The following is a 27,625-nucleotide window of genomic DNA, read 5'->3' as shown; positions in this document are numbered from 1 at the left end:
TAGCAAAGTACATCTTTTTAGTAAACAGTTGTATCTTGTGGTTATTATAATTTTAACTAAAAGTTCCTGTAAATCGATAAAAAGATTATAAATTCCACAAAAGTCAGGCACAGTTTATGTTTGCAAGTATATTTAATATTTATTCTGGACAAACGTAAAAATAAAAAATATACATTTCACAAATTCCCAAAACACAACGCTGCATTCGTTCCTCCAAAGCCAAATGAATTGCTTAAAGCTACACGTCTCTTTCCAGGTTTCCAAACTTGTGCTTTAAGAGGGACATAATTAAGGTCAAACTCGGGCTCAGTTCTATCAAGGTTTAGAGTAGGTGGTAGTATTCCATAGTAACAGGAAAGAACTGTGAAGGCGGCTTCAATAGCACCGGCAGCGCCAAGCAAATGACCTGTAGCACCTTTAGTTGCAGATACAGCTAGAGAATATGCATGTTCTCTGAACAGCCTTTTGATAGCTCTGTTCTCGGCTGCATCCCCGAGAGGAGTGGAGGTGGCATGAGCATTTATGTAGTCCACATCTTCAATCTGTACTCTGGAATTTCTAATGGCTGCCCTCATGCACCTATTTATCAAAGAAAAACACACACATCATTAAAAATAACATTTCCCAACAGTTTTCATTTTGTAACACATCAGCCTTGTGATTATTTTCTTTCACCCACCCCACAAATGCAATCGTATAAGACAGACACCATTGTAATCAATGTTCTGTCTCCACAACCTATGATATATGTATTAGAACTATCCCAGCTACACTTCTCATTCTACAAAGCTAATCACATTGTATGCTGCTATCACTATTAATATTTATACATTGTGCAGCCAATGGATAACACGTGTGTCCCAGCATACACAGGCAATATCCCCGCAGCACACAGCATCTCTATAGTGCATTATTCCTCATCTATGACCTATTTCACAATATGCATATAAACACCACTGTGACTACCACCAATATTATTCTATATAAATCAGTCCTTAAAACAAAACCACAAGGTTCACCAATTAGAGTCCAACATGAAATCTATATAATAAATCACAGCAATGCCTAAACACATATATGCTTCAAGTAACTACACATCTACAATTCCTTACCCTTTGTGCATCACCTCAACTTATCATTAAACAAGTTACTAAAACTACTACAACACAAATTACAGCGTATCATTGGTGCACCAAGATACACATTAATATCATTAATACACAAACTTCATAACTCAGATTACCACATTTCATTCTAGCTCCAGATTCCTATACAATCCTACCATATCCCAAAAGTATTGTGCCATGCAGATTACCGCTGCTTATTAAATGCAGAAAGGTGGCATAACCCCTTATGTTTCGTTAGTAAATGGAGACCTATCATTGAAGCTGTTGGAGCCGGCAGGTCCTGTTGGTGAAATAATCTGCCGATAGACCGCGGTCCCGAGCAGCTTGAACCTTCTCTAAAAAGACACTGCAGTGTAGGTGTATGTATGTACCCTGGGAGGAACTTACCATCCTATACAAAAAACCAACGGGCTGCACGGCGGTTCTCAGCCGCATTCAAACCGGGAACCTAAGCGGCTAAACAGCTGACGGGGGCGAAACCAGTGGGCTGCATGACGGAGGTCTGCCTTTTACAGACCGAGGACCAAAGCGGCTAAACAGCTGACAGGTGTGAAACCTACAGCCGACGGCGGGGTAGAGCCACCTTCAGAACGTGGACCCGAGTGGCCATAATAGCCAACAGCTACGGGAAATATCTACTTACTATAACGTCTGACCCCAACATATTGTCAATCTGCATTATACCTGGCTTCTATATTTGACCAACTTAAAGTGCAGGTAAAACAGTATTTACACTTTGAGCGGTCGGACTTATTGACTGATCCCGGGTATAAGTTATTTAAGACAATCAATTAACACACTGGATCGGGAATATTCAATTTATTGAAAGATCTTGATTTCCCAATTGTGAGGTTCTGGTTTTGTTGTGGACCAGGGGTGGTAATAGGAGCAGACACTGAAGCAGGTTTAAAAGTAAATGTGGAGTTTTTAATGAGTGGCTTAACAGACATGAATGTGGTAAAACATAAAGTCCGGGTATAGCACTAAAGTGCACTTGGGAGCTGTGAGGCAAATAGGAAAAAGTCCAGTTAGTGACAGGCAATAGAAAATGTCCAGGTAGTGACTGGTTAATAGAAAATGTCCAGGTAGTGGCAGACAAGGGGAACTGTCCAGGTGGTGACTGATTAATGAGAAATGCAGACTGAGGAAGAAATATCCAGCAGAGTGTCAGTGGAGGCAAGGTGCAGGGTGAACAGCAGGACTCAGGTACTCAGGCAAGGGGAAGGTAATGGAGGATGCAGGGTAGTCCAGCGGGGTTGGAGCAGACAAGCAGGCAGGCAGGTAGAGTTTCACAGGTAACAGGTGGTGAGCACAGGGAACTCTCAGCTATGCTGAGAAACACGTTGAACTGGCAATGAAGTGAGGCTCTGAACCTCCCTAAATACAAGTGCTGTGCAGTGACTGGCCAGAGAGAGCATGTGACAAACCAGGATTTGGTGAGCAAATCATGTGGCTGGAGACAAGATGGCGGCGCCCATGCCAAATGGAACGGAAGCGCTGCCAGGCCTCACCAGCCCAACGTGACAGTATGCCCGCGCAGAACCACGCACAGCCAATGCCCCTCTCCACACACCAGCACCACCGCCAGACGCCCCCCGCCACAGTGGCCTCACAGGTAATACCCGTCGACCACCATGCCAAGAAACCCGATTCAGACTATTTCCGAGTCGGGATTGGTGTAATGCCGACTCGGAAATAGTCTGAATCGGTGAGTCGGGAATTTTTAACATAGAACTTCCCCGATCCACCGATGGATGGCAAATCATCAATGTCCACGAATCTGCGGTTTTGGTTGCCAATTCCAATCCGTGGATTGGGTCGGCAGAACGGAGATTTGTGTCTCAAGTGTATGGGCCCGTCAAGTCTGGTTAATAAAACAATAATTCTATAATGTAATCATTGTAAGTAAAATAAATGTGCATATGTTTATTTGTACTCTATAGCTGGGTACACACAGCACGATGCCCCAATATATCTCCAGATATATTAAACCTCGTCTGTGCAGAACAGTCGACACAATATGTCTGTGAACGATGTCGTTCACAGACATATCGCTGGTAGACACTGGCCGATGCGCACAAGATATATTGGCCGATCAATTGGTCGGCCAATATATCTGCCAGAGTGTACCCAGCATAAGGATCAGGATGCAAGCCACGGCATGTTCACCTATCTAACATTAGACTGAGAGTAAAGAAAACAATGATTTTCAGAAGTAACTCTTCCTTCAATAAAATGAAAGCTGCTAAAAGCTTTCATTATCCTGAAAGCTTCGATTCCTTGTAGATTCTTAGAGTTATAGATTTATTCCTAGGCGAATATTCTAAGAAAAATTGGTGCTTTTTGAGAACTGAATTTTTTATTCTGCTGTGGTTATCAGTGAAGGTTCTATGAACCATTGAACAGAGCCAATTAAAACAGCAAAAAAAAAGTGAAAGTCTTGTTTCCACGGAAACAGCAGACATTTGTATGCAATAGCTGGCATGCAAGGCTAAGCTATACAATACCGATTTTAGAAGGACTACAGGGTACAGGGCATCTCAAGTTTAAGCACTGATATATGAGATTATTATAGTATGCAAAAGAATTCCTATACAATTACCAAGTGCAGGGTCTGCAGAGGACACAGAATTCACTAAAACAGGAATCCTTCACGTTCTTTCAGGGAGAGATGTACAACCTGACTACATAAAGGATTGTAGGTAGCAGGTACAAAAAAAACAAAACAAAAACACACCACCACACCTAGCATATAGGTAGACCTCATCACTGAATTCTATAGGATGCCAACTGCAGAGCTGTGTGCCATCAATGGTTTTCTAGTTACGCACTCCAAAATGGAAGTCATGTCATTATCATTGAGCAATGCTGTGTGTTTACTGTGAAATCACATTTATGTACATAAAGATATTAAATAAAACCAGCAGTCTCCAACCTGTAGCTCACGGTCTTAATTCTGATAGCTCACCTAGCTGCAGTACTGCCGAGTAAACTAGATGGAAGTGACCTCTGCTGTATGCTCCCCCCGTGGCATGGACACCATGAGTGGAGCCACAGGGAAGCACGTCAGGTGATTGCCGCAGCCTCTACAGCAATCACCTGACGTGCTTCCCCGTGGTTCCAAAGACGGAGTGTACGCTACGGCGGAACGAGTCACTGCCACCCGGCCCTGCCGGAAAATCACACAGCAACCCTGCCTATATGTTTTGCTCCTCTAGTGCGCGTACCTGCTTGGAGCCGGTAATTAACAGTGAAATGTGCCTGTGCTTAAATTTTATTTACAAACTACAATATCGCTGTAGTAATTAAATGCATTTTTATTTTCTATGAAACATTTTTTTTTTTCATTTTCATTAAATTACCTTCAATTGTTCGTTTGTTAGACAGATTTTTTTTTTCTACAATTTTAATAGCTCTTCAGGAAGTTTCATTTTTCTAAACTAGCTCATACCTCAATTAAGGTTGGAGACCACGGCATAAAACTATTCATCGATTAGAACATACTAGAATGTTAGGGTATAGTGATGTACCCAGGATTGCAAAAGTTTTAAAGCTTGCCTTTAGCTCATTCCCACACCTGCTAAAAGCTTTAAATTGAATTACCCTGGAAAGTGGTAGCTTTTTTTAGGTGTTGCAGATGCAGTATTAGCTTATTTAGTTTCTCTTCAATTTCTATTTCTTTTTTTAAACTTCTAGAAGACTGCTGTAGAGAAGCCCCGCACAAAGCTAGAGACAAAGGCTGAAGATGCCATAGCAGTACTTGCACTGCTAAGAAACTCACTCCCATGGCTGTGGAAGGCAGTGACCAGGTTTCCTGTGCAGTGACTGCCAAGGACAGGGTGGTGGAGGCCATGTCATGAGGGCCTTACTGCTGACTGTATGACTCCACTAGGGACTAGGATGGCAGAGGGGCTCCTCCTGACCGCCATCTAGGAACTGGGTCCTGGCAGGCTTATGTTCCTGGTCTCCTCATGGACCTTCTCTCCCTGACGGGCTCAAACAGAAGCAACTGCCATTTTGGATGTTCCAGTACTTGATTTTTGTACCCCGCCTACAGTGATGTACCAGGTTTATGGTTTTTATGATTATCTTCTTCCCTCACATTTACTGAGCTCTGGGCCTGATTCAGATCAGCATGCAAATGCCATCGCAGCTATCTATTACAGATCGGAATAGCGAAAATATGCGAATGTCTCCAAAGCTTACTCAAGCACAGGGACGCCCTCTGCTGCCTTCTCAGATCCGTCTGACAATGCCCAGGAAACGTTTGAACAGTCAGACACGCTTGTATCTGCCTACCCACCTTCCGTTACCTCCCCCAAACGCTGACCACCTGTCCACTCACTTTGTGATTGAATCCTCTGTGCAGTACAGCTCTCACGCATGCGCAATGGCAAACAATCGCTCTATCTGCGTAAATATCTGCATTTCCGTGCAGATCTGCATCAGGGCCTCTGTGTGCTGTCTTGCATGTTCACTTTCTTTTTTGAATAATAATTTTATTGAAACATGTAGCATACATACAACAGAATGTCTCAGATACAGCAATAGTGCTCATAGTACATGGGTATGATTATTAGGAGAATACAGAAATCAATACAAAACAGTAACTCCTTTAATGTAAACCAGGAGTAATATCTGAAGAAAATGCCCTAAATAATTAGATGATTTAAACATACCACAATGGTGTTCATCGAAAAGTGTTTCAGTGATACTTTTTCCTTAATGACGTCATTTTCACCGGTTTCAACTTATCCCCGTATTCAATTGTAGCGTCTTTTCGCCGGAGCGATAACGCAATGTAATAGGTGAAAAAGTTTCGCCTATGAATACCCGGCAGAAAAGAGTGCAGAATTGGGGTTTTGGGGTGCAATGTTGCGGGAACACCCCCCTGACGCTGTGTCAAAAAACGCACAAAACCCCACAAAGGACACCCCAAAAAAGCACTTTGAAAAAATGGGCAAAAAAAGTGGGGGCACAAATACAAAAACTAGCAAAATAGCCTCTGGGGGGAGGGGCTCTGCAAGTACGGGGGAGGTGTATTTTTGATTGCAGGTGTTTGCTGAAGGTGCGTTTTTGGTGCTTTTTAATGCTGGACTTTAGCAACTTCAAAATATGCTTGCACCCATTTTCATGTACCTCAAATTTGATGGAACTACTTATTTTCCCCCCAAAAAATTGCTAAATGCTATTCTTCACCCCTGTCCCAAAGATGCTAAATCGCGTCTATTGAGACCATCCAAAGACCCCAAATACCTTCAGCAGGGCTAATTGGGGGTACCCATAGTGAACCCCCATGTTATAGCATCTTTTGGGGGGTGTCAGGGTGATTTCCCCAAAAACAACAGGACTTTTCACCTGTTTGAGTTTCGCTGGGTCCCGTTTTTGTCGAATTGGAATGGAATACGGGGATACGCGCAATACTTTTTCGCACTTGAAACCAGCGATGACGGTGAAAAGTCCGGCAACAGACTAAAGACAAGAGTTGTATGGACAATGGTCCTCATTCAGACACGCACGCAAGCGGTCGATGGTGGGGCACTGCGTGCGCAAGACCCAGAGCGAATGAGAAATTCACTCACTCCGGGGCTCGCTACAAACGGGGCGGCTGTCGATGTTGATCGACAGCTCGTCCCGTTTTGTAGGCGGGGAGGGGTGGGTGGACAAACGGAGGCGTTCCTGAAGGAACGCCTGCCGTTTGTGGGCGGCCCTACTGACATCACGAGTGAGGAAGCAGGAAGCTCACTGGGGCTTGCGGCAGACGAGACCCTACCACAAGGGTCTCGTCGCAAGCCCATCGGTCGCCACCATCACCTGGCCGCTCGCAAAAGCTGTGGGTGGTCACCCGCAGCTTAGCAAGCGGCCAGGAGGCCAGCTAAAAAAAAAAAAAACGGCCGCCCTCATTCAGAGCGAGCGGCTCTGAATGAGGTCCAATGTACAAAGTTAAAAGTGGGCACCCCCTTCAAGGAAGGTCAGGTTGTACCAAGCACTTTATTTTTGCTCTGTATTCTGCTATTGTCCTGTGGCTACAAAAGTAGTCTAGTACTTTGAACAAATATATAAAATAACTGTGTGTCATTACATACATAAGTAGATTTTGATAACAAAAGATAGAATGGGCTCAGCTCACCTGCCCACTTCAAATCATCTTCTGTAGTCCCTAGCCTCTGTAACAAAAGAAGTACTCAGGATGTCACAATACAGACCTTACAGAGTCTCTATTTTTAAAGTACTCCATAATCCTGAAAAGTGGGGTTCGGACTCCCAAACCAAATTAGAAACCAGTGCTATAGAGGTGTATGACATAATATAATATGTACACAAGTAAATTAAATAATCCCCCCCCCAAGCTGCATACACACGGTACAATCTGTACCACCAACAACTTGAAAGATATCTTTCAGCGAAGTCATCCTGCCACATCTCTGAACAGGCAAAGTTGACAATATTGTGTAAGTTGGCCTGCATGTACGGACGATCATAGATATCGTTATCGTTCATGCGGGAACGCGCATCGTTGGTTGTTCACTGCAAAAAAAAAATGAACGATATGAACGATACATAGTTGAACGATATTGTTATCGTTCATAGTGTACCGTGTGTACGCACCATTAGTGGTACCTAATCCTAAACCAACCCAGGGGGGTACCTAACCCTAACCTCCCCCCAGTGATGCCTAACCTTAACCCCTCCTTCCTGTACCCTAAACCTAACCCTCCCAAGGTGGTGCCTAACCCTAATTTCCCCCTTGGGGGTCCCTAAACCTAACAACCCCATCCCCGGCTAATGCGCTGCTACTTACCCGGATCCTTCGTTCGGGATTCCGGTGGTCGCGATGCCAACGCCATTATCCTGATCCCCTTCAGGATATCAGCATCAGCATTTTGCCGGGCTGCAGGATTCCGGCGTCCCGTCTGTCGACATTTAAACTACATCCCGTTTTCACATACACAGTGGACTTAATTGTTGTAGCAGCACTTTTCAAATAATTTTTGTTTACTTGTATACACTCATTTCATTAAGGAAACACACCTGAATAGCAGTGATTGTCCTGTGGTGCTCTGTTTTGTTTCTGCTCAGTCATATCAGACAAGCGAGCAAAGGCTGGGAGAGATATGCCTATTAAAGGAGTTACCTCCAGCAGCTGCCATGCTAAAGTGACAGTGGGACAGAGGGGTTCTTTAAGCGCACCCATAAGTTAGAATAGGTGGTAGATAAATATGCGACGGTCACAAAGTTGACAATCACATTGTCGGCAATGTAATGTTGAGCACAGTATGTAGACAAGTCAATGGTGTCACTAGCGGGGGAGCAGACCGCACTTGTTGACACCATCCGAGGGGGCGACGTCAAAATAGCTGAGCTGCTATGCTATTTTGGTGTCCCTGAGTAGCCATTATGAATGACGTGTCATCCTCACTGTACTGGAAGCGCTGGGCAAGCCACCAGCATGACAAGAATGGGAGTGTGACACATGGCCCCTTTCTAATGCACACTTAGTGACACCAACCCTAGTGTCGCCACCGAGACACTATACATTAGTTATAGCATTGTGGTCGGCACTATAATTTTAATCTTGATGCTTTACCATCATGTTACCACGTTTTAAAATTACTAACAGTGGTGGATTTTACCTAGGGGCTGCGGGACTACAGCCCCCCCAGTAAAAACCCCCACCCGCGGGGACTGACTAGGCTAGCAGGAGTGGTAGTGACTTCTCATTGGAAGCACTACCCTGCTGATCACAGCTAGACAGGCAGTGCCAGGGGGAGGTGTTATCTCCCCCTGGGACTGCCAGTCCGGACTGCAATAGCAGAGAGAGGGCTACCCACGGGAAGCAACTCCCCTGCTATAACGGCAGCCCTATCTGGCTCATAGGGGCTGCAGCTAATGCAGCCCCTGAAAGCCAGCCAGCCTGTCTGCTAGCCTAGCAGCAGCTACTGGCTTAAGTCACGCCCCCTGATTTAGGCAATGGAGGTGAAGGAGGATGTGCACTGCAGACGCCAGACAGGTAAGGAGTCGCCGCTGATTACTACCATGTCGGAATACTGTGCTCGACATTATGGTGCCGAAAATTTTATTGTCAACGTTGTAATAGTTGTCAAATTATACAGATACCTTTAGCTTTACGTGGTTTATGCAGCAAGTAGTTTTATATTTAGTAATTAGACTCTAATTTTTTTTTTTAAGTATATATATATATACACACACAACAGTATACCTTATGTATTTAGATATATTCGTAATAAATTGCTTTTATACATTTTTTTCTAGTCCTATGAAATTTTTATTTATATATATTTATAGTTGTTGCCAATTTGCACAAATTTAAGTGTATTATTATTCCAAAGTATTTATTTACCTTCCTTGCACACTGCACTTTTGTTGGTATAGATCTATACTTTTTTTTTTAAACACTGAGCTTTAGATATTGTGATATATTTGTTACAGCATTATATGTGTTACATATTTCTGCACTTTAGATAACTACCTCATTACTAGAATTGTTTAAGCGCAGAGGGCGCTGGAATGCAGTTTCACCTCTCTAAATTTTCATTAGTAACAGATCACCACTGTTACATCTATACTGCTTGAGCCAACACCCATACTGTTGGGGAGTGCTGTACACATTAAACAGGTGTTTTTATTTAGGGTTATAATTTATGAATACAACTAAGATTTTTTTGGAGTTGTACGAAGGGTATTAGCGCTGTAATATTCATCATTCATATACAACAATATAGGTATAAAACCAGCTTCATATTCTCTACATTTTAAATTACCTTGGTTTTGGAACAAACAGGACTTATGAATTACAATATTCAAATTTGCCCAAGGTGGCATATGGTTGTGAACATTTTTCACATAAGCAATGTTTTACTGGATAATGGATAGGATATCAACGTCAACATGCAAGCAATTTTAACAGATTGAATGGATTTTTGCATATATTCAATAGAAAATTGGAACGATTTTCTTTGTTCCGAAATGCACCAGCTATGTGTATTCCAATGAGCACACAATTCTGTGAATTAGCAGCTCCACCATTTTGTGAGTGACAGCAATCTCACTCTGTGAGAGTACTGAATCTGCAGTTAACCACAAAGTATGATGGCATACACATGTGTATTACGCAAAGAACACATCCATTAAGGCGTCAGTCTTAATGATCATAATTTCATTGCTTTTTGAAGTTTGAGTCGCAGAAATTCAATAGGTTTTGTGAAATTTCAGATCATGTCTAAGAAGCCTTAATCGGACATGTGAAATGGTAAGGTTTTTTGTCTACAGAATTGCACTGCTTTTTTACAATTTATTAACTACCAGGGTTCGGAGGAGCAAACCGGGCCACCTGCAGGGGGGGGGGAAGGGCAACAAAATGTACAGTAGCGCAGGTAAAGGAAGGCTGGCACACACGAGGTGTTTTGGAGATGCACAGGGAGAGACGGCTGTGGGATCGGGCTGCAGGAGTGCGGGGCAGCAGCGGGGTGCGGACCAGTGACAGTGGTGGAGCAGTGCACAGGGGTATCAGTGGGTGACAGAGGTGCTCACTGGCGCTGGGCATGCATCTGAGAAAATAAGACACAGATGCATGGAGGAATCAGTGAGATCCAGCTATGCATCTGTGTTAAAATTTGAACTTGGGTAAAATAAATATTAAAAAACGTAAATGGAGTACCACAAGTACCAGCAAGTGGGGCATTAATGGCCGGCTGGTACCTATAGTAAAAAAAACAAAAACAACAGACAGCTTGTTTTATTATTTTATTGTGCTGCACCTTCATCTGGGGGGCACCTGCCCCAGGACTTCCCCGGCGTCTTCTCTCTTCAGCAGCTCTTCACTGCTGCATCCCCGCCAATGGAATGGCCTGGCAGCGCCTTGCGCTGACTTCATATAAACCAGCTGAGGGGGCAGAGCGATGACGTTGCGAGCCATGATTTGCTCGCGGCGGCCATCCTTAAATAAAAAAACTGGCACTGAGGCGCTATTTTATTGCGTGGTTCTCACCATTGAAGTCAATGGTGAGAACTGTTGATTGGCTGAGAGGCGGAAGGCTCACCTCTCTCATCCAATGAGCGCTCAGCGGCGTGGTTTCCATGCTCTCATTTGGGTAGTACTGTTCTTGTAGGACAGTACTAATGTCCGTGGGTCCGCGCTATTCGTTTTTTTGTTTTGCCAAGCCCAGGGTTTGCCTAGTTTGGACAGAAGAGGACCGAAGGCGAGTATGTTTTGTTTGTTTTTTTTCAGGTATCCTATGGACAATCTATTGGAGAAGTGAACCGATCGCTACAGGGATACATGTATGTGTACATGTGTGTGCGCATGTGTGTTTAATAAACTTTTACTTTGTACGGTGTGCGTCCTGTTTATTTTAATATTTCTTTTGCTGTGAAACTACAGGTACCAGCGGGCCCGTAATACCCCGCATGCTGGTACTTATGGTTCTCCAAGTACCAAAATGTGGGGGAAGACCATATTATACTTCTGTTTTTTACACCACATTACACTATCAACCCGGCACCCACTGCCCCAGGGGTGCCGGGGATAGCCCCGGACTATCAGCGTAGGGATCCCCGGCTTGGACTCACTAGCGCTCAGGGTTGATGCTTCGGCTGGGGGGCCCGGTGAAAGGGCTCCCCTGGGTGTGGCATCAGCACTCCGCTAGAAAAGTCAGGTGCTGGTTCTGGAAAATACAGGGGAACAAAAAAATAAAAACAAACAAAAAAATGACAGCTGCTCAATCAATCTGGTAGAACTTTTTTCAGGTGAATGAACGGGAGGGGGTCATACCAAGTAAAAAAGAGAGGGGGGTTTAACCCCCTATTGTTCCTCAGCACACTGAATTATACTAGCAACAATATATGAACACTATATGGTAATAGAATTTCAGAGATATTAGTTGCATGCATTTGCAAATACATGGGATGCTGCTAGGCCTCGTCAAGGCTTCTCTGTCACTAGCAGTCCCTACACTAAACGGTTCACGTCCAGGGCGCAGAGCACCCCAAAATAACGTCCAGTCCAGGACCCCCCCAGGGCATCACACGAAAAATGGAAAAAGAGTGACAGTGCAGTGTAAAGTATAGAAGTGTGCAAGTAATTACTAAGTGTTAAGGGGTTAAAATATATGTGAAAAATTACATGAATAATAAACAAACATAAAAAGGTGATGTGAAAAGTAACTGTGTGTATTAAGTGGTGATGCCCTCGGGAGGCCAAGCCAGAGTGGCCTCGGGGGCCCTACGCCCAAACGCTCACCCCAAATGTAATGTATGCCAATTAAAGCCTCATAATAAAGGCACATATATATTTTTGGCAAATGTAAGGCCTCATGATAAAGGCACATACACAAATGCATCCGAATTGAGAGCCAGCTTACCTGGGAGTCACCCCTGGGAATTCCAACTAGCACTACTAGAACCAGCATGCCCCGCTAATGCTGGCTCATTCATGCATCTCATAACCACAAACAAAAAAATTGCAGCTGCTCAATCAATCTGGTGGTACTCTTTTCAGGTGCATGAAAGGGAGGGGTCATACCAAGTAAAAAAAGAAAAAAAAAAAAAAAAAAGAAAGGGGGGTTTAACCCCCTATTGGTAACCCTACTCATTTTTTCCCCCTGCATTTCCAGAACCAGCTCAGAGCACAGTGCTGGTTGCGCTGAATACAGGGGACCCCTACGTCTTTTGTCCCGCCGTATTTCGGCAACCAGGACTGGTTCTGATTAGCCTGGTGCTGGTTGTGCTTAATATGGGGGACCCCTACGTCATTTGTCCTACGTATTTTGCACAATCAGCATTTTTTATACGTTACATTTTTTTTACACACAGATGCAGGCTTCACGAGCATGCATTTGCCGCTGCCTACCTCCACCAGGTCCTACTGCCCGCCACCCATCCCGCCTAGGCTGCCTGCTTTCTCCCCTGGGTCTCAAACACAGCTAACAACCGCTACATCCCCCCGGGTCCTGGGCACAGCAAACACCGGCTACCTTCCCCCCTGTTCCCGGCCCCCGCTTCCGCTCGCAGAGGTCAGCCATCTTGGTCCACCCAAGTGAACAAGTGAAGCCACAGTGAGTACACCTGCTGACAGCTCCTACTGAGACTGCGCAAGGAATTGAAACTTCCTATCTCTATAACGGCAGATTTGTGAGGTAATAGTTTAATAACTAACTTTCTCAATTACCTGAACCCCAAAAGGCCCAACCCTGGAACAATAGCTACCTAATAAAAGAAACCCCAAGTCTAAATTCGCCCCCTATCCTGAGTTATGCCTTCCCAAAAATCCCCCCGAGAGAACAGCAGAAAAGTGGTCCTGAGTGTCAGAAAAAGCTGACAGTTGGAACTTTAGATTGTTCCCAAATCCTCATCTTTTATGGTTTTGCCCTGTAGTTTGGTATGCAGCACCGAGCGACAGTTCTACCTGTCCTTGATAAATTTCAGCTCAGTACCTCCGCTTTTGAGGTGTAGCCCCTTAAACACCATGCCCACCCCTCTGGAATTCTCTATGGAGAAATCAATTTTTTTCGATTCAGCCTTAATATAAGAGCACAACTGTGCCCTTATAATACAGTAATAGAAAAAAGGGTGATTCTGCTCAGTACAGATGGGTCCAGCTAGTTTGTTGCTCATAGCATGACATTCAGGCTTCTGAGTCGCTCCTTGGAACGTTGCGTGATGGCTGTAGTGTGGCATTCTACAACGCAAGAGAAACCACGGCATGTAATACACCGCTTAACCGCTGGGTTGCAAACGTTCCACTGATGAAATTTATACTACTGAATACTATACTGTAGAAGTGGATGGATATCCCAGACAAGGGGCCAATCACGTTCACGCAGTGTATTTGCATGTTGCATGTTCGCACAACTAATCTTTTTAATAGTATCGCAGAAGCTTGTTGAATGGGACGCAAATCAGTACACATACAGTACTGTATAGCAGTGTAATAGCCGTGTTGTTATGACGGTATAACCGATACATTAACGAGACGCACGCACAGCTTTCAATGAGATGGGAAGAATTATTAGTCACTAATGGTGGTGTGAAAACAGTCCAAACGCCGGCAACTCAAGCCACAAACATCACCAATTTCCTTTGCAGCCTAGAGATGTACAAGTAAATCTGCAATGATGTGCTACCATAATTCTTGGCCATGTGCGCATTTGCAAACATCACCGAGAATCGCTCTACAGTGTGTTTCTTTAGTCTTAATGTGGTCTTTAATATTTTAAAATAAATACATTTACAGGAATTGGGCTTGCTGTGGAAAAGGGAGATCTGAAGCGATCATACTGAAGTCTATTTAGACAGCATGGCCTCTTTATCCAGAAAAAAATGTCCAAATCATTAGCTACTCAAAGCATTAAATGTAAATACACTATTCTTATTTATTGTCTATCATAAATAAAATGTCAAAGTAAGCTGGCCTCCCCATAACTTCTTCCAGCGGCTCCATCGTTCCTGCAATATTTTTGGGAAGATGGCACATGCACATAAGATACCAAAGGCTCTGGCACAGTGGCAGAGACTGCCATCACCATTACGGCTGCTGGCAGTAAGGGGGAAGGTGGGACCCGGACAGCACACAGCAAGGTCTATTCTGGGTATAGAGTGTGTGGCACTGGGCTCCCTTGACCAATGTGCCCTCAGACCTTGCAATCATTACAGATACACCATTGCGGTCCAAACACCAGCTAAATTATCAGTTCAACATCTTAGAATAACAGGTGTTCATTGTTCCACTTCAGATTAGTCAGCTTCTAATAAAACTATATGCACGGACAGAAAACAAGGTTTTGGTAGAAATAAAGTACATGAAAATTAATCAGATTATTGACCCCAGCTGTCTACACTTTTCTTTTAACCTTTACAAAAAGGAGATTACTAAAGCTTAAAATTGTCAGCTATTTCATAGATTGAGTGTGCTTGAAATTTTGCCATTTACCTGAATGCTCCATCACCTTCTGGACTTGGCGCAGTTATGTGACAAGCATCCCCTGACAATCCGTAGCCTAAGACTTCAGCATAAATTTTAGCACTTCTTGCCAGTGCATGTTCATATTCTTCTAATACTAACACAGCTGCTCCCTCTCCCATTACAAAACCTTCTCGTTCAGGATGGAAGGGTCGACATGCCTTCTGGGGATCTGCGTTGTAGCTTGTACTAAGTGCTCGGGCTCTTGCAAAGCCAGCAAGTGACAAAGGGCCAATGCATGCCTCTGTTCCACCTGCCACCATTACATCAGCATCCCCATGAGTGATAAATCTAAATGAGTCTCCAATAGCATGGGCTCCAGTTGTGCAGGCTGTTGAAACCGCATGATTCGGTCCTTTGAGTTTGTATTTGATACTGATGTGTCCTGCTGCCATATTGATCAAGATCCTTGGAACAAAAAAGGGACTGACTTTGTTATATCCTTTTGTTTGAAAGAGGATGGCAGTCTCTGTAATGTCTCCGAGAGGAACCATTCCCATGCCTATTGCCACTCCTGTGGATTCTTGATCTTCTTGAGTCTTTGGAATCCAGTTGGAATCAACAATTGCTTGCTCTGCAGCAGCTAAAGCCATAATCGTGGCAGGTGACATTGCTTTAACATCTGACCTTGAAACATATAATTCTTCACTGTACTCTCCCTCTCCATTACCTCTTGGTACACGAGCAGCTACCCTACAAGGGATATTTTGATATTCATCACTTTGTAGAGCAACTATTCCACTTTTTCCTGTTATGAGACGATCCCATGCCAACTGGGTGCCAACACCTAAAGGTGACACTATTCCAATACCAGTTACAACAACTCGTCGACGAGACTTTTGAGCTTCATTAGTATACAAACCTCTTTTTTCAAGAGAAAATATTTTAAAATGTTTTAGTAATAAATGGTGGAGTTGACATGTTCTAATTACCCCTCTCACTTGGAAAGTCATGAGTGGTCCTGTGCTCTACTTCTAGCACTGTCTAGAAAGGGAGAAATAAAAAACACCAGATAAAATATATACAAGCTGTAGTCCAAACAATTTTATTTAAAAAGCAAGTTGTACAAAAGCTTGTATTGTGCCAAAGAGGACTGCATTTAAAGATGGGATTTGTTTTCAAAAAGTTCAATTATTCAAACAGTCAAATAATTCTAAAAACCTAGATAGCTGCTTGCTGTTAATAATTATATACCCTATAGTTGATTTTGCTGCGGATTGGTTGTGAGGCCATCTCTTAGCCAATCAGTAGCCTGTTACCATGGTAGCGGCTGCTAAATGTCTGGCGGGGCTCCAAGTGCAGGAACATATGGGTTCTGTCACAATTAGGAGCAGCTCTATATGTACCGTATGGACATTAACTCTGCTATGTCTGGCTGGTTCGGGTGCACGGTTTATTTTCTCACCCAAGGAAGCCTACTGAAGAAGAGGGCCGATCTTCACCTGGGATATGCCTACTGGACAAGGGGTTCAACTGGCGCCAGGGACAAGTCAAGTATGTAGTGTGAGTAGGGGTGAGTGCATGTGTGATAAAAGAATAAAACATTTGGTGTGTGCATACGGTCATTTTAATATTTATTTTACAGGGGGACTATAGGCACCAGCGGACCCCTAATGTCCTGCATGCTGGTACTTGTGGTACTCCAAGTACTGGCATGCGGGGGAGGCTTGCAACCCAAAGCTGGCACTAACCAGTTTGATGCCCTAGGCAAGATTTTGGGTGGTGTCCCCCGCACCATCGCTAGTTCCGCATGTGACCCAGCACCCCTCTCCCAGCACAGCATTAATCAACTAGCAGCACAGATCACAGCAGCAGCCAGCAACATTCATCACCCCTCACCCATTACAATACTCATCCACAGAGCTGTGACTATACATTTTGGTGCCCTGTGCCAGCAAGAGCATTGGCGCCCCCACCCCCAACTTGCCGGACTCCACAAAGGGCCATGGGAGGAGGAGCTGCTGTGACTGGGCATGCCCAGCAGTCCACCTCCAGCTATGATTTTTGTTACTGCCGGTTGCCCCCACTGTCTCTGCTCCCCGGACCTGCTGCTGCCGGCTGTATGAGCTGCCGCCCAAACAGAGCTGAACTGAGAGCTCCGATCGCGGTAGGACAGCATGAGCAGAGGTGCCATCCACCTGTCCCGGTCCCACCATCGCCCGCTGTCAAGCTGAGCTGGCTCTAGGCTTGGAATGCATGCCCCTAGGCTTCCAAATGCCCTAGTAATTTGCCTAGTTTGTCTATGCCTAGGGCCGGCTCTGCTGGGACCTGTAGTGGTAATGTAAAAGACAATATTACCTTCAATGTATTCTTTACACCTATCAACCACGCACCCACCGCCCAAAGGTGCGGGGGATAGCCCCGGCCTGGGGTACACTAAAGAAAAGGGACCCTTTAATTGGGGGGGGCCCGACCTTCCCAGGAATCCCTGGCATTGGCTGACTCGTTGGGGGGGGGGTGAATGCTTGGCCGGGGGACCCCGTCAAGTGTGTCCCCTGGCTGTGGCATTACATGCCCACTAACAGAGCCCAGGGCTTGGTCTAAAAATACAGGGGGTGCCTATGCAAATTTTTCCCCCATATTTTTAGGGCCAGGGTCAGATCCAAGAGTCCAGTGCTGGTTCACTAAATACGGGGGACCCCTACACATTTTTATTCCTGTATTTTTTGAACCAGGGCCAGCTCAAAAAGCCCGTTGCTGGATATGCTTGGGAGGGGGACCCCAAGTCATTTTCTTTTTGTTAAATTCACACTTTATAGACTTTAAAAACCCCTACGAAGCCTGCACAGATCATAGTGATCTGTGCACACTTCTCCCAAACTCCAACTCCTCCCAAGTCATGCAGAACCGAACAGGGACTCGGAACCCCAAAGTGGTTCTGAATTTTTACTTGATTCAACTTGGAACCCCTAAGTTTGGGTGTGTTCATGTTTCAGGAAAACTGAACCACACATGTTTAGTTAAAACTGTAGCAGGGCATGCTGGAATGTGCAGTGCCACTGCAGCTGGAGGGCCGCATGCTGAATACCCTAGCTTTAAAGGGTTTTCACACATAGGCATTATAAAAGAATGCTATTTACATGTGATAGACACAACCTTCAGAAGGAGGCAATGCTGTAGCAGATGGTGCTATCAATATAATTATAAAAAGTTCATATCAAATCCACATTTCAACTTTTTAGCAGATTTCAGGGATCCTGCAGTTTGTCCTCACATCCTAAGCACATTGCATTTGAAACACTATTATAATGGCGCCAAACATCTAAATGCTTCACTGCAGTATACAATGTGGTCGAATTTGACCTGAAAAGTGCTTGCTAGGCACTAAGCAAGTGTTCCACTGGATTCCATTGTTTGTTTGTTTCTTTCTTTCTATAGACCCAGCCCATGCAACTGCACACGGCCACCATCATGAGCAGGTCAATCCACCAGGAAGGGATCAGAAGATACTCTCTGGTCGGGCTGTCCCATGGCGGTGGGCAGCCAACGTTAAATTCAGATAGTGTAAGCTAACAAAGACCAGCCCTGAAAGAGAAGCCCTTCAGGGATTGTTAAATAGCCCCAGTAACACTGTCATCAATCCAGTTATATTTAAAATGTGTGTGAAAGCAGAAGTCAGTGTAAAAATGTATGTAAAGTGTAGCAAATCTTTCTGTGAAGTCTGTATATAAAGCTCAATTTGGCTTACATTATATATTTAACTTTCAGCATCATAGCTTAATGCAGAGTGGCAACACGTTAAGGGTGCAAATTCAGGTGTGATGTACTGTGCACATTAGCTGCACCTATGGTAGCCCCTAAATCATGTATTTTAATATGCACCCCTATGCAGCTGTAAACTAAAATGTGTGATTTAGAGTGCCATTGCAACTGCATATCGCAGCCATTGCAAATTTTAAAAGAAGTGTGCATCTACATTTAGAAAGAAAGACACATCCTTCAAGGCTGTAGATATAGGTCCTGATTCAGAGGCGCTCGCTATTTGCGAGTGCTCGCTTTGAATCAGGGAGGATTTTTTTTTTTTTTTTTTTAATAAAATCCGCCTCCAGGCCGCTTGCATAGCTGTGGTTGACCACCCACAGCTTGTGCGGGCGGCCTGGCGATGGTCGCGACCATCGGGCTTGCAACGAGACCTTTGTGGTAGGGTCTCGTCCACCGCAAGCCCCAGTGAACTTCCTGCTCTAATATGGTGCATACACACGATCAGATTTTTCCTTCAGATATGAACGATAACGATTTAAAAATCGTTCAGTCGTTCATATCTGAAGGAAAATCGTTCATATCTGACATGCCTGAACGATGGACGATCAACGATGCGCGTTCCCGATGGTCAGATAACGATTTCTGATATCTGATGTGTTTGCAGTCAGACTTGGACGATTCCATTCATTTTAATGCAGTCAAAAATCGCTCAAATCGTTCAAAACTTTGGTAAAATCGTTCAAATCGTTCAAATCGTTTAATCGTTCAATCGTTCATCTGACAAATCTGACAAGTCTGACAAATCTGACCGTGTGTACGCTCCAATAGAGCAGGAAGTTCACTACTGACATCACGTGTGCTGTCAGTAGGACCGCCCACAACCGACAGGTTTTCTTTGGGGATGCCTCCGTTTGTGTAGCCACCCCCCCGACCCGCCTACAAAACAGGGCAAGCTGTCGATCAACCTCGACAGCCGCCCCGTTTTGCTGCGAGCCCCGAGCAAGTGAAGTGCACACTGCCTAACCATCGACCCGCTTCGAGCGCGTCAGAATCAGGCCCATAGTTATCCAATACAATGCTTTAAACGCTCCATGCAGTATTCCGGATAAGCTGGGCTTTTACACACCCTAAACCAGTGCTCTCCAACGTTAATTGAGGTGTGAGCGACTTTGGAAAAATTAAACCTCCTGAAGACCTACTAAAATTGTAGAAAAAAAAAATCTCGCTAATAACCGAACAATTGAAGGTAATTTAGTGAAAAAAAAAAAATGTTTCATAGAAAATAAAAAGTGATTTAATTATTACAGTGATATTGTTGTAGTTTATAAAAACAATTTTACACACAGGCACATTTCACTGTTAATTACCGGCTCCAAAGAGGTAGGTGCAGTAGAGGAGCAAAATATATAGGCAGGGCTACTGTGTGATTTTCCGGCAGGGCTGGGCAAGAGTCACTCGCTCTGCCGTAGCGTAGATGCCGTGTGTGGAATCACAGGAATGCACATCAGGTAATTGCTGTAGAGGCTGCGGCAATCACCTGACGTGCTTCCCTGTGGCTCCACCCAAAGCGCCGATGCCACAGGGGAGCACGTCTGAGGTCACTTCCTCCTAGTTGACTCTGCAGTACTGTAGGTGAGCTACCAAAATTAAGACCACTGCCCTAAACTGTGAACAGTCAGGAATGGTTATCATGGGGATCATTAGGTCTGATTCAGAGTTGTACGCTAATGCCATCACAGCATCGATGCCGTACGCAACTGCTGTGAGAAAGTATGCCAATGTCGCACCTCCTTGCTGCACTGGCAGCGTTTCTAGGCAATCCCTCGGATCACCATCACAACCATCGGTCGCGATGATTGCATCTTTTGCCAGGCCGCGTAAGCTGAAGCTAACTTCAGCCTATAATTTACGAGTTCAGGAAATCTGCGTCCATCGACACAGACCCTGGCCGCGACCCTCCTGCAAAACGGGGGCGACATGCCCCCGTTTCCAGGAACGGTGGCCAGGGACTCCCGCACTCCGCCCCCCAAATGCTGGGAAACACTGCGAATGGACTCGCAGATGGAGGGCTGCAGATGCGCAGTCAGTACACATCCTGCGCATCTGCAGTCCTCCAAATATCACAGATGTGCACTAAACATAAGGTTAGCATACACCTCTGAATCAGGCCCTAAATGTAAACACTGACCTAGAATTCTTCTTCAAATGAATGCCAAGTCTAGATCAGCTTCTATTTTCTTTATTTCTTCATTTATATAACTAGTTATTAATACAACTCTTTGAAAGTATATTCTGTAACTCTTAACCTGACAATATGGAATCATTCCCGACCAACATTGGTTTAATTTCAGTTATTATAAGTTTAATGTATTTAATACTAGATGTCCCCAGAGCTGCCTAGGTTTTTTCTCTCCCTCTTTCCTCCTCTCTCTCCTCGGCACCCCTCCCTCACCCATTTTCTCCCTTCCTCCTTACTTTGTTTAATCAGTACTTGAATTTATTATATAGATCACAGATTGTCAAACGCGATACTCAAGACCAGAGCTTATAGTGGTCCTAGAGAAGTGGTGGAACTCAAACCCCCCCCCCCCCCCCTCAGGCACTTTAAAAAACAAAACAAAAAAAAAAACAGTATTCCCAATTCAAATTAAGAGGCACAGTGGCACAAACTCGATTGACATTATACCACATAGTAGTGTCCCTTATTCATATATGACACACAGCAGTGCCTCTTTTCAACCATGCCATTTGCACCCCTTATACACAATGCCCACAGTAGTAGTGCCCCTTACACAATGCCACAGCAGTAGTGCCCCTTACACATAATGCCCATTGTAGTGGTGCCCCTTATGCAGTGCCCCTAGTAGTGGTGCCCCTTATGCAGTGCCCACAGTGTAATGATTACACCTGTGCACCTACTAGGTGACCTGGAAAACGTGACCTCGGTGGGGTATTGAGGACAGAGGGGGTCATTCAGACCCGCTCGCAAGCGAGTCAATGTTACCCCAATGCGTATGCGCAGGACGGAGGGAGCTCCGTCGTGCGCATGCGCGAGACCCGGACAGCGACAGCCAAGTTGTCGCTCCGGGTCTCGCACCAAAGGGGGCGTGCTGTCGATGGTTGGCGTGCCAGGGGCGTGGCTGCCAGACGGAGGCATTCCCATGGGAACGCCTATCGTCTGGGTCAGCCCCACTGACATCACTAGTGATGTCAGTGGGAGTGATTTTGGCTCTGATAGAGTCAAAATCACTCCAGGGCTTGCGGTCACCGAGACCCTACCGCAGGGTCTCGTTGCAAGCCCGATGGTCACGATGGTCTTCACCATCGCGACCATCTTTTTGGCCGCTCGCATATGCTGTGGGTGGTCACCCACAGCTATGCGAGCGGCCAGGAGGCCGCTCCATTTTTAGGTAGGAGGGCACTGATTCAGGGCGAGCGCTCTGGTCAGAGCGTCCGGCTCTGAATCAAGCCCAGAGTTCGAGAACCACTGATAGATTATCCTTAGCATTACCTTTTTTCCTTTTCATCGTCATTCTCTTTCTATTCGTGACATGTGCATACCTGTTTTACTTTCTTCTATACATTTTTGGTTGTGGAAAATGTTTTGATATTATTACTGGGTGATTTTCAGGAGTGTCAAAACTTATTACGAGATGGTGTGTGATGAATAAGTATGGGAAACAACAGAACTGCCTGGACACAGTAGATGTGTTAGGCCGGAACTTTCTGGAAACTACATCACTGACACTGCTGTGAGGGGTCACCAACTGTCATTACATGCCAACATGATGACATCACATTTCATCACTCTTCAGAGAGGTTTTTTTTTTAAACTAATATGACCCACTTGCAAGATTTTTAATGTATGTAACTTTATCCAGTTATTTGTTACATGTAACATATGCGTGTGTGTTTATAGACAACTTTGTGTTTTTATGTACCTTTAGAAAATTAGTAATAGTAATGTTTTTTTTTTTTAGATAGATCTGTCTAGTTCCAGAGTATCCCAAAATTGACAGTATAACGGCTTGTAATCCATGTTGGTTAGAACACCAGTAAATAGGTCCCTTTATGTTTATATATTTTTTTTATTAATAATAATCTCATTTTTCACATATATCCTAGAAGGGTGTGGTATTACCGCCGGACGCATGGCTGGCGGTTCAAATCCCGACAGCAGCTGCCCAGCAAGGGTGAAAATCCCGATCGTCCTAAAGGTAAGTATCGCTAACCTGATTCCCTACCCTAACCCTCTCTTAGAGGTGCCTAACCCTAACCTCCCCCCCCCCCCCCCCAAGTGCCTAACCCTGACCCCCCCTTCCCCGCTGCCTAAACCTAAGTCTCACGGGGGGTGTCTAACCCTAACCCTCCCTTCCCCTAGCCTAACCCTATCCCTCCCGGGGGGTGCCTAACCCGAACCCCCCTTCCCCTAGCTTAACCCTCCCGGGGAGTGCCTAACCCTAAGTCCCCCCGGGAGCCCTAAACCTAAATGCGGCTGCCCTTCGTTCGGTATGCTGGGCGTCGGTCTTCCAGCGTCTGGTTAATGACAGGTGTCGAGTTTTTGACGCCTGCCATTAGTACCACGCCGGGATTACAGTGTCTGGAAGCCGGTGGTCGGGATTTAGACCGTCGGCTTCCGGACTACATCCCTCCTAGAATACAAATATCTTATTTTAATTTACAGATGTTAATACATATGGAAACGCACGTTTGCAACTTATTGTGCATGTGGTCACACCCTATTAATTAGCCTCCTCTGCATTCCACTCCTAGGGGGGAATTCAATTACAGGTGAAGGGAGCGAATTGCCGTTGCCATGGCGTTTAAACGCCAGCACCTGCAGCCCGTCTCGCACCTTTCGTCCGTCTGTCCGAATGCCCGATTCGCTTAAAAGTGCTCACTACCCTACGTGGTAGCGAACACTTTTGAGCGAGATCCCGCTGCTGTAAAGCGTGGCAGCTGCAGCGCAGATTCGGCCGGGCGAATGTATATGCTCCTAATTGAATTCCCCACTTAGTACGCTATTGTAACAAAACAATTTACCAGAGAAAGCAAAAAATAATACAAAGAAATGGAAAAATAAGGAAAGAAAAGAGAAAAGTTTTAAGAAATATTTTTCTAGCATACCTGAAAGTTCATTATAGTGAAAAAAAACTAGATTCGTATGTATTCAGGCAAAGCTGTACAAATCCAGAGCACTCATAGTGCCTGATTCAGAGGGGGACGCAGACGAGGTGGCATGTATTGCTAGTCATACGTCTGTGACTTGCAAATGCTGCTACAAAGCCCTTCCCTAGTGTACAACTGTGCGTTTGAATGTGCATGGGTTGGTATACCACCTGGTGCTTCTGTAGACGACACAAATCAATCACACCATCAAAACTTGCACCAGCCCAGGTGTAGATTTGACATCTGAGGGCCTAATTCAAAGATGGATGCTAATGCAATTTTCACGCAGGTCGAGCGATTATTCGCCATTGTGCATGCGTATAAGCGGAACTGTGCATGAGCAGTGTTCGCATTGAGATTGCAGACGCATTGTGGATCCCATCACAAAGTGACTGACAGGCTGTCAGCGTTTGGGGGTTGTAACGGGGAATGGTCAGAAAAACGCGGACGTGCCTTTCCGTTTAAACGCCGTTACATGGGCGTGCATAAATTATCCACTGCTATTGCATATGCAGCTCTGCGTGTCAGAAGAGCACCCAAGGCTGTGGCAGGTCAGACCTGCCACAAGGGTAAGATGACTGCCAATGTGCATTGATGTTACCGATATTTATGCAGGTATGCGTCCTCGCACGCAGATAAGAAGGCAGTAGTGGGTGTCTTTATGCTTTGGTGATCTATGCTATCATTAGCATATTTTGGCTGCTGCATTGCGTATGTAATCGCAGCTGCGATCGCATTAGCATCCATCTCTGAATCAGGCCCTGAGTATAGCCTCCAAAGTAAACGATTGAGCATCTGAGTACCCACTTTAGTGACACATCTGCAACACTCTCACAACACGCCCATAAGATGGACATCCCAGTCACCACACAGGAATATAAACGCAATATGGGGGTTTAGTGACATCAGCACACGTTATGTGCGCAGATACCGCTTCTCCCTCATATATTAATGTGGGGTTGGGTGGTAAATGGCAGGGGCGCTATGCCCCTATGCTGCAGCTGTCATTCCCCTATCACCACAGCAGGAACAGGGCTGTCCCTGGCTGCGGCAGCTGCTGGCCTCCAGGCTGCACATGAGAACTTGTGATCAAAATGTATTATCACATCCACATTACAATGTATCGGCGAAATTGTAGTGCAAGAAAACTCACATTTTTATATTTTTTATATCAATCAACCAACTGTGAGAACAGCAGCCGCAGCGTCTTGAGGCGCCGCCATCTCGCGCATGCCCAGTGGGGCCAGCCAGGAGGTGAGACAGCGCATCAGGACTAGGCTGATGCACTGTGGGCTCTGGCAGGGATCACCAGAGGGGGGATTTTTCTCTCCCCCACTCCGGCAGACGAGATGTTATTACATCTTGTCGGTAGTGCTTCGCCTCGGTAAAGAGGTGAAGCAGAAAGTATTATATCAGCACGATGCGTGCCGCTATAATACATCACTCCCTGTTAATCTCAGTCGCAACAGTGCTTTTCTGCATACACTCTGTGGAACGCATACACCATAGGAGTTTTTAGGGATTTTAACGCACTAGCAAAAACAAAATTGATCAACATCGGCATTGCATGACACAGGGCTCAATCCAGTTATTTGCGATGGGTGCGATGTGCCGTTGCCACGGCGTTAAAACACCGGTAATGGCACCGCATCTTGCATCCCTCGGGGCCCTATGGGGCTGCGAGCACTTTCATGCGAATTCGGGCTGCCATAAAGTGCGGCCATTGCTGCAAAAATTTAATTGACCCCCCACAATGTTGACTAAGGCTTTTCTAGAGCAGGGAGTGAGCAATATTTGTAATGTGTGCAGAGAGGGTACATACTGTGAGATTGGCAGAGTTATTGGTATCCCCAATCCAACATCCTATCATTGATTGCACCTCCACCCATCAAACTCATTGGTACTCAACCCTCAAGTTTTCTCAAGACTAGGGATGGCCTGTGGTGGGTTAACCATCGATGGTGCTATTGGTGGTTAACCTTGGTGTTAAGAAATCATCAATGGTTTCTCCCACTGATGGTCATGATCATCTATGCTCTCTTAAGCTGCCCGCAAACATAGCGATATTTTACCCGATCTGGCCAATTCCGATGTATTGGAACGAACGATCGTGTAAAATATGCCAAAATCGTGAGGAAATCGTGAGTCCCCACTCACGATCACAATGCAATGCATGTCCCCGCTGGTCGCACATGGCATCTTCAGATCTGCCATGCTGTAGGGCAGATCTGACAATCTAGGACCCGATGCACTGTGAAAGTCTGCATGCAGGAGAGATCGTATGAAGATTGGACACCAAACTGTCTGCATATCGTGTGGAGATCGTGTGCAGAGCTGCCGGGGAGATATTCAAGGGAAATCGTACACATCGGCTGATCGTGTGCACATCGGTATGTGTGTGGGCACCTTTAAGGCCCCTACACAGGTAACGATGAACTCCTGAACACTCCCGGACAAACGATATTGTGCGTACACATGGAACGATTGTACATATGATATAGATGGGCGGTTAACGACTGCAAATCGTTAAAGATAAATCATTTGGCAGCAAATAACCTCGGGATGCATCTGCTGTCTCCACATCAGCTAGCACAAAATGGTGGAGGGGAGTGGCTATGAAAAGTGACGACAAATCATTTGTAGTCTATGAAATCGTCGGATGGAAGGATGTGTGTAAAATCGTGAAAGACAGGTCGTGATCTTTCTGTGTGTTGAAAAGTTCACAGACCTGACCAACGAACAGCGGGAGCACGCATCGGCATCATTATCGTGCCCACACACAGCAGATTTTAAAGATACTTTGTTCCAATCAGTCGAAAATGGTAATAGTGTTTAAAATACCGTGCCGTTAGTAGCCACCTTTACTCACCGGTCAGTGAACCAATCAGAGTTGGAGCAAGGGGCGCATAGCTATGCTCCATGTACGGCGCCAGGGAGGACAAAGACCACTGCATGCTTCTATGCTATCTAGAACCATTGGATCTTTACCATCAATGACAAATCCATCAGCAATCAGCTGTTAACCATCAATGTTCATTCCTACCCAAGTCGTCATGATTTGAGAATTTCTTGTGAAAGATGGTGGGATTATTACTGACCCAGCAAAATTAACTCACCTATGCAGAATTAAAGAAATCCACAAAACATGACCTGTTGATGGCACTTGAGAACTGGAGAAGCCCTGCTCTAACTAATGCAATAGGAAGCCTGTAGCGCTAATGTGCACTCACAGCATGAGAGAGCCTTAGTAACAGAGCCGGGAAGAGGGAAAGAAGGGCGGCCGGGTGATGATCACTGTACCTGCGGGCAGGTTGCTGTGGTGGCTGTATTCCGGCTGTAAGTGAGGGAAGGAGAGATGGGTGTGCACTCACTGGTGCTCACATCCGGCCCTGCGCTGTGTGCATGCACCGCTTCCCTGTACTACAGGCGTCCCTGCTGCTGCTTCGGCCTGGAACCAGTCATGGCGGCGGCTGCTGCTGCCAGCGATTCCTCCTCCGCTCTCACCGAGCTCTGTCAGAACGGGCGGCAGGTCTTCATGGACGCCTCCCAGCTGCTGCTCACCTACGCCGACAATATACTAAGGTGAGGCGGCTGCGCTGGGGTATCACACACCGTCTCATGCGTTCCGGCGTTGTGACGTCACTCTGAC

The 27,625-nt window shown here is 45.4% G+C and overlaps 2 protein-coding genes across 6 annotated transcripts in view; one reads left to right on the top strand and one right to left on the bottom strand.

Moving 5' to 3' along the window:
- Window positions 1-113: 113 nt before the first annotated feature.
- On the bottom strand, window positions 114-27,590 carry OXSM (3-oxoacyl-ACP synthase, mitochondrial). Of its 4 annotated transcripts, none has more exons than XM_088462742.1 (3): window positions 27,277-27,590; window positions 15,076-16,089; window positions 114-579 (listed from the first exon to the last, which is right to left on the bottom strand). In XM_088462742.1, the coding sequence occupies exons 2-3, from the start codon at window positions 16,056-16,058 to the stop codon at window positions 177-179; spliced, it is 1,386 nt and encodes a 461-aa protein (XP_088318868.1). In that variant the 5' UTR covers window positions 16,059-16,089; window positions 27,277-27,590; the 3' UTR covers window positions 114-176. The 4 variants fall into 4 exon arrangements, with proteins under 4 accessions (XP_088318868.1, XP_088318871.1, XP_088318872.1 ...); XM_088462745.1 differs by having other exon boundaries at window positions 27,207-27,277; XM_088462746.1 differs by lacking the exon at window positions 27,277-27,590 and adding an exon at window positions 27,093-27,184.
- NGLY1 (N-glycanase 1) overlaps window positions 27,254-27,625 on the top strand; it is a 40,518-nt gene continuing 40,146 nt past the window's right edge. The window contains exon 1 of one of the 2 annotated variants that reach the window (XM_088462741.1): window positions 27,254-27,558. In XM_088462741.1, coding sequence (XP_088318867.1) covers window positions 27,332-27,558 — 227 coding nt within the window. In that variant the 5' untranslated portion in view covers window positions 27,254-27,331. The remainder of the gene's footprint in view (window positions 27,559-27,625) is intronic. The other variant, XM_088462740.1, reaches the window with a different exon arrangement.

Source organism: Taudactylus pleione, unplaced genomic scaffold (genome assembly GCF_031769625.1).
Source record: "Taudactylus pleione unplaced genomic scaffold, aTauple2 ptg000053l, whole genome shotgun sequence".
Classification (NCBI taxonomy): Eukaryota; Metazoa; Chordata; class Amphibia; order Anura; family Myobatrachidae; genus Taudactylus; species Taudactylus pleione.
This window is presented reverse-complemented; position numbering and strand designations above follow the sequence as displayed.

Bases quoted from the DNA above. Each gene is read 5' to 3' on its own strand.
- OXSM (XM_088462742.1), bottom strand. From the start codon at position 16,058: ATGACTTTCCAAGTGAGAGGGGTAATTAGAACATGTCAACTCCACCAT. The intron at 580-15,075 runs GTAAATGGCAAA...TTTGATAAATAG, and splicing joins GAAGGTGATGGAGCATTCAG to GTGCATGAGGGCAGCCATTA.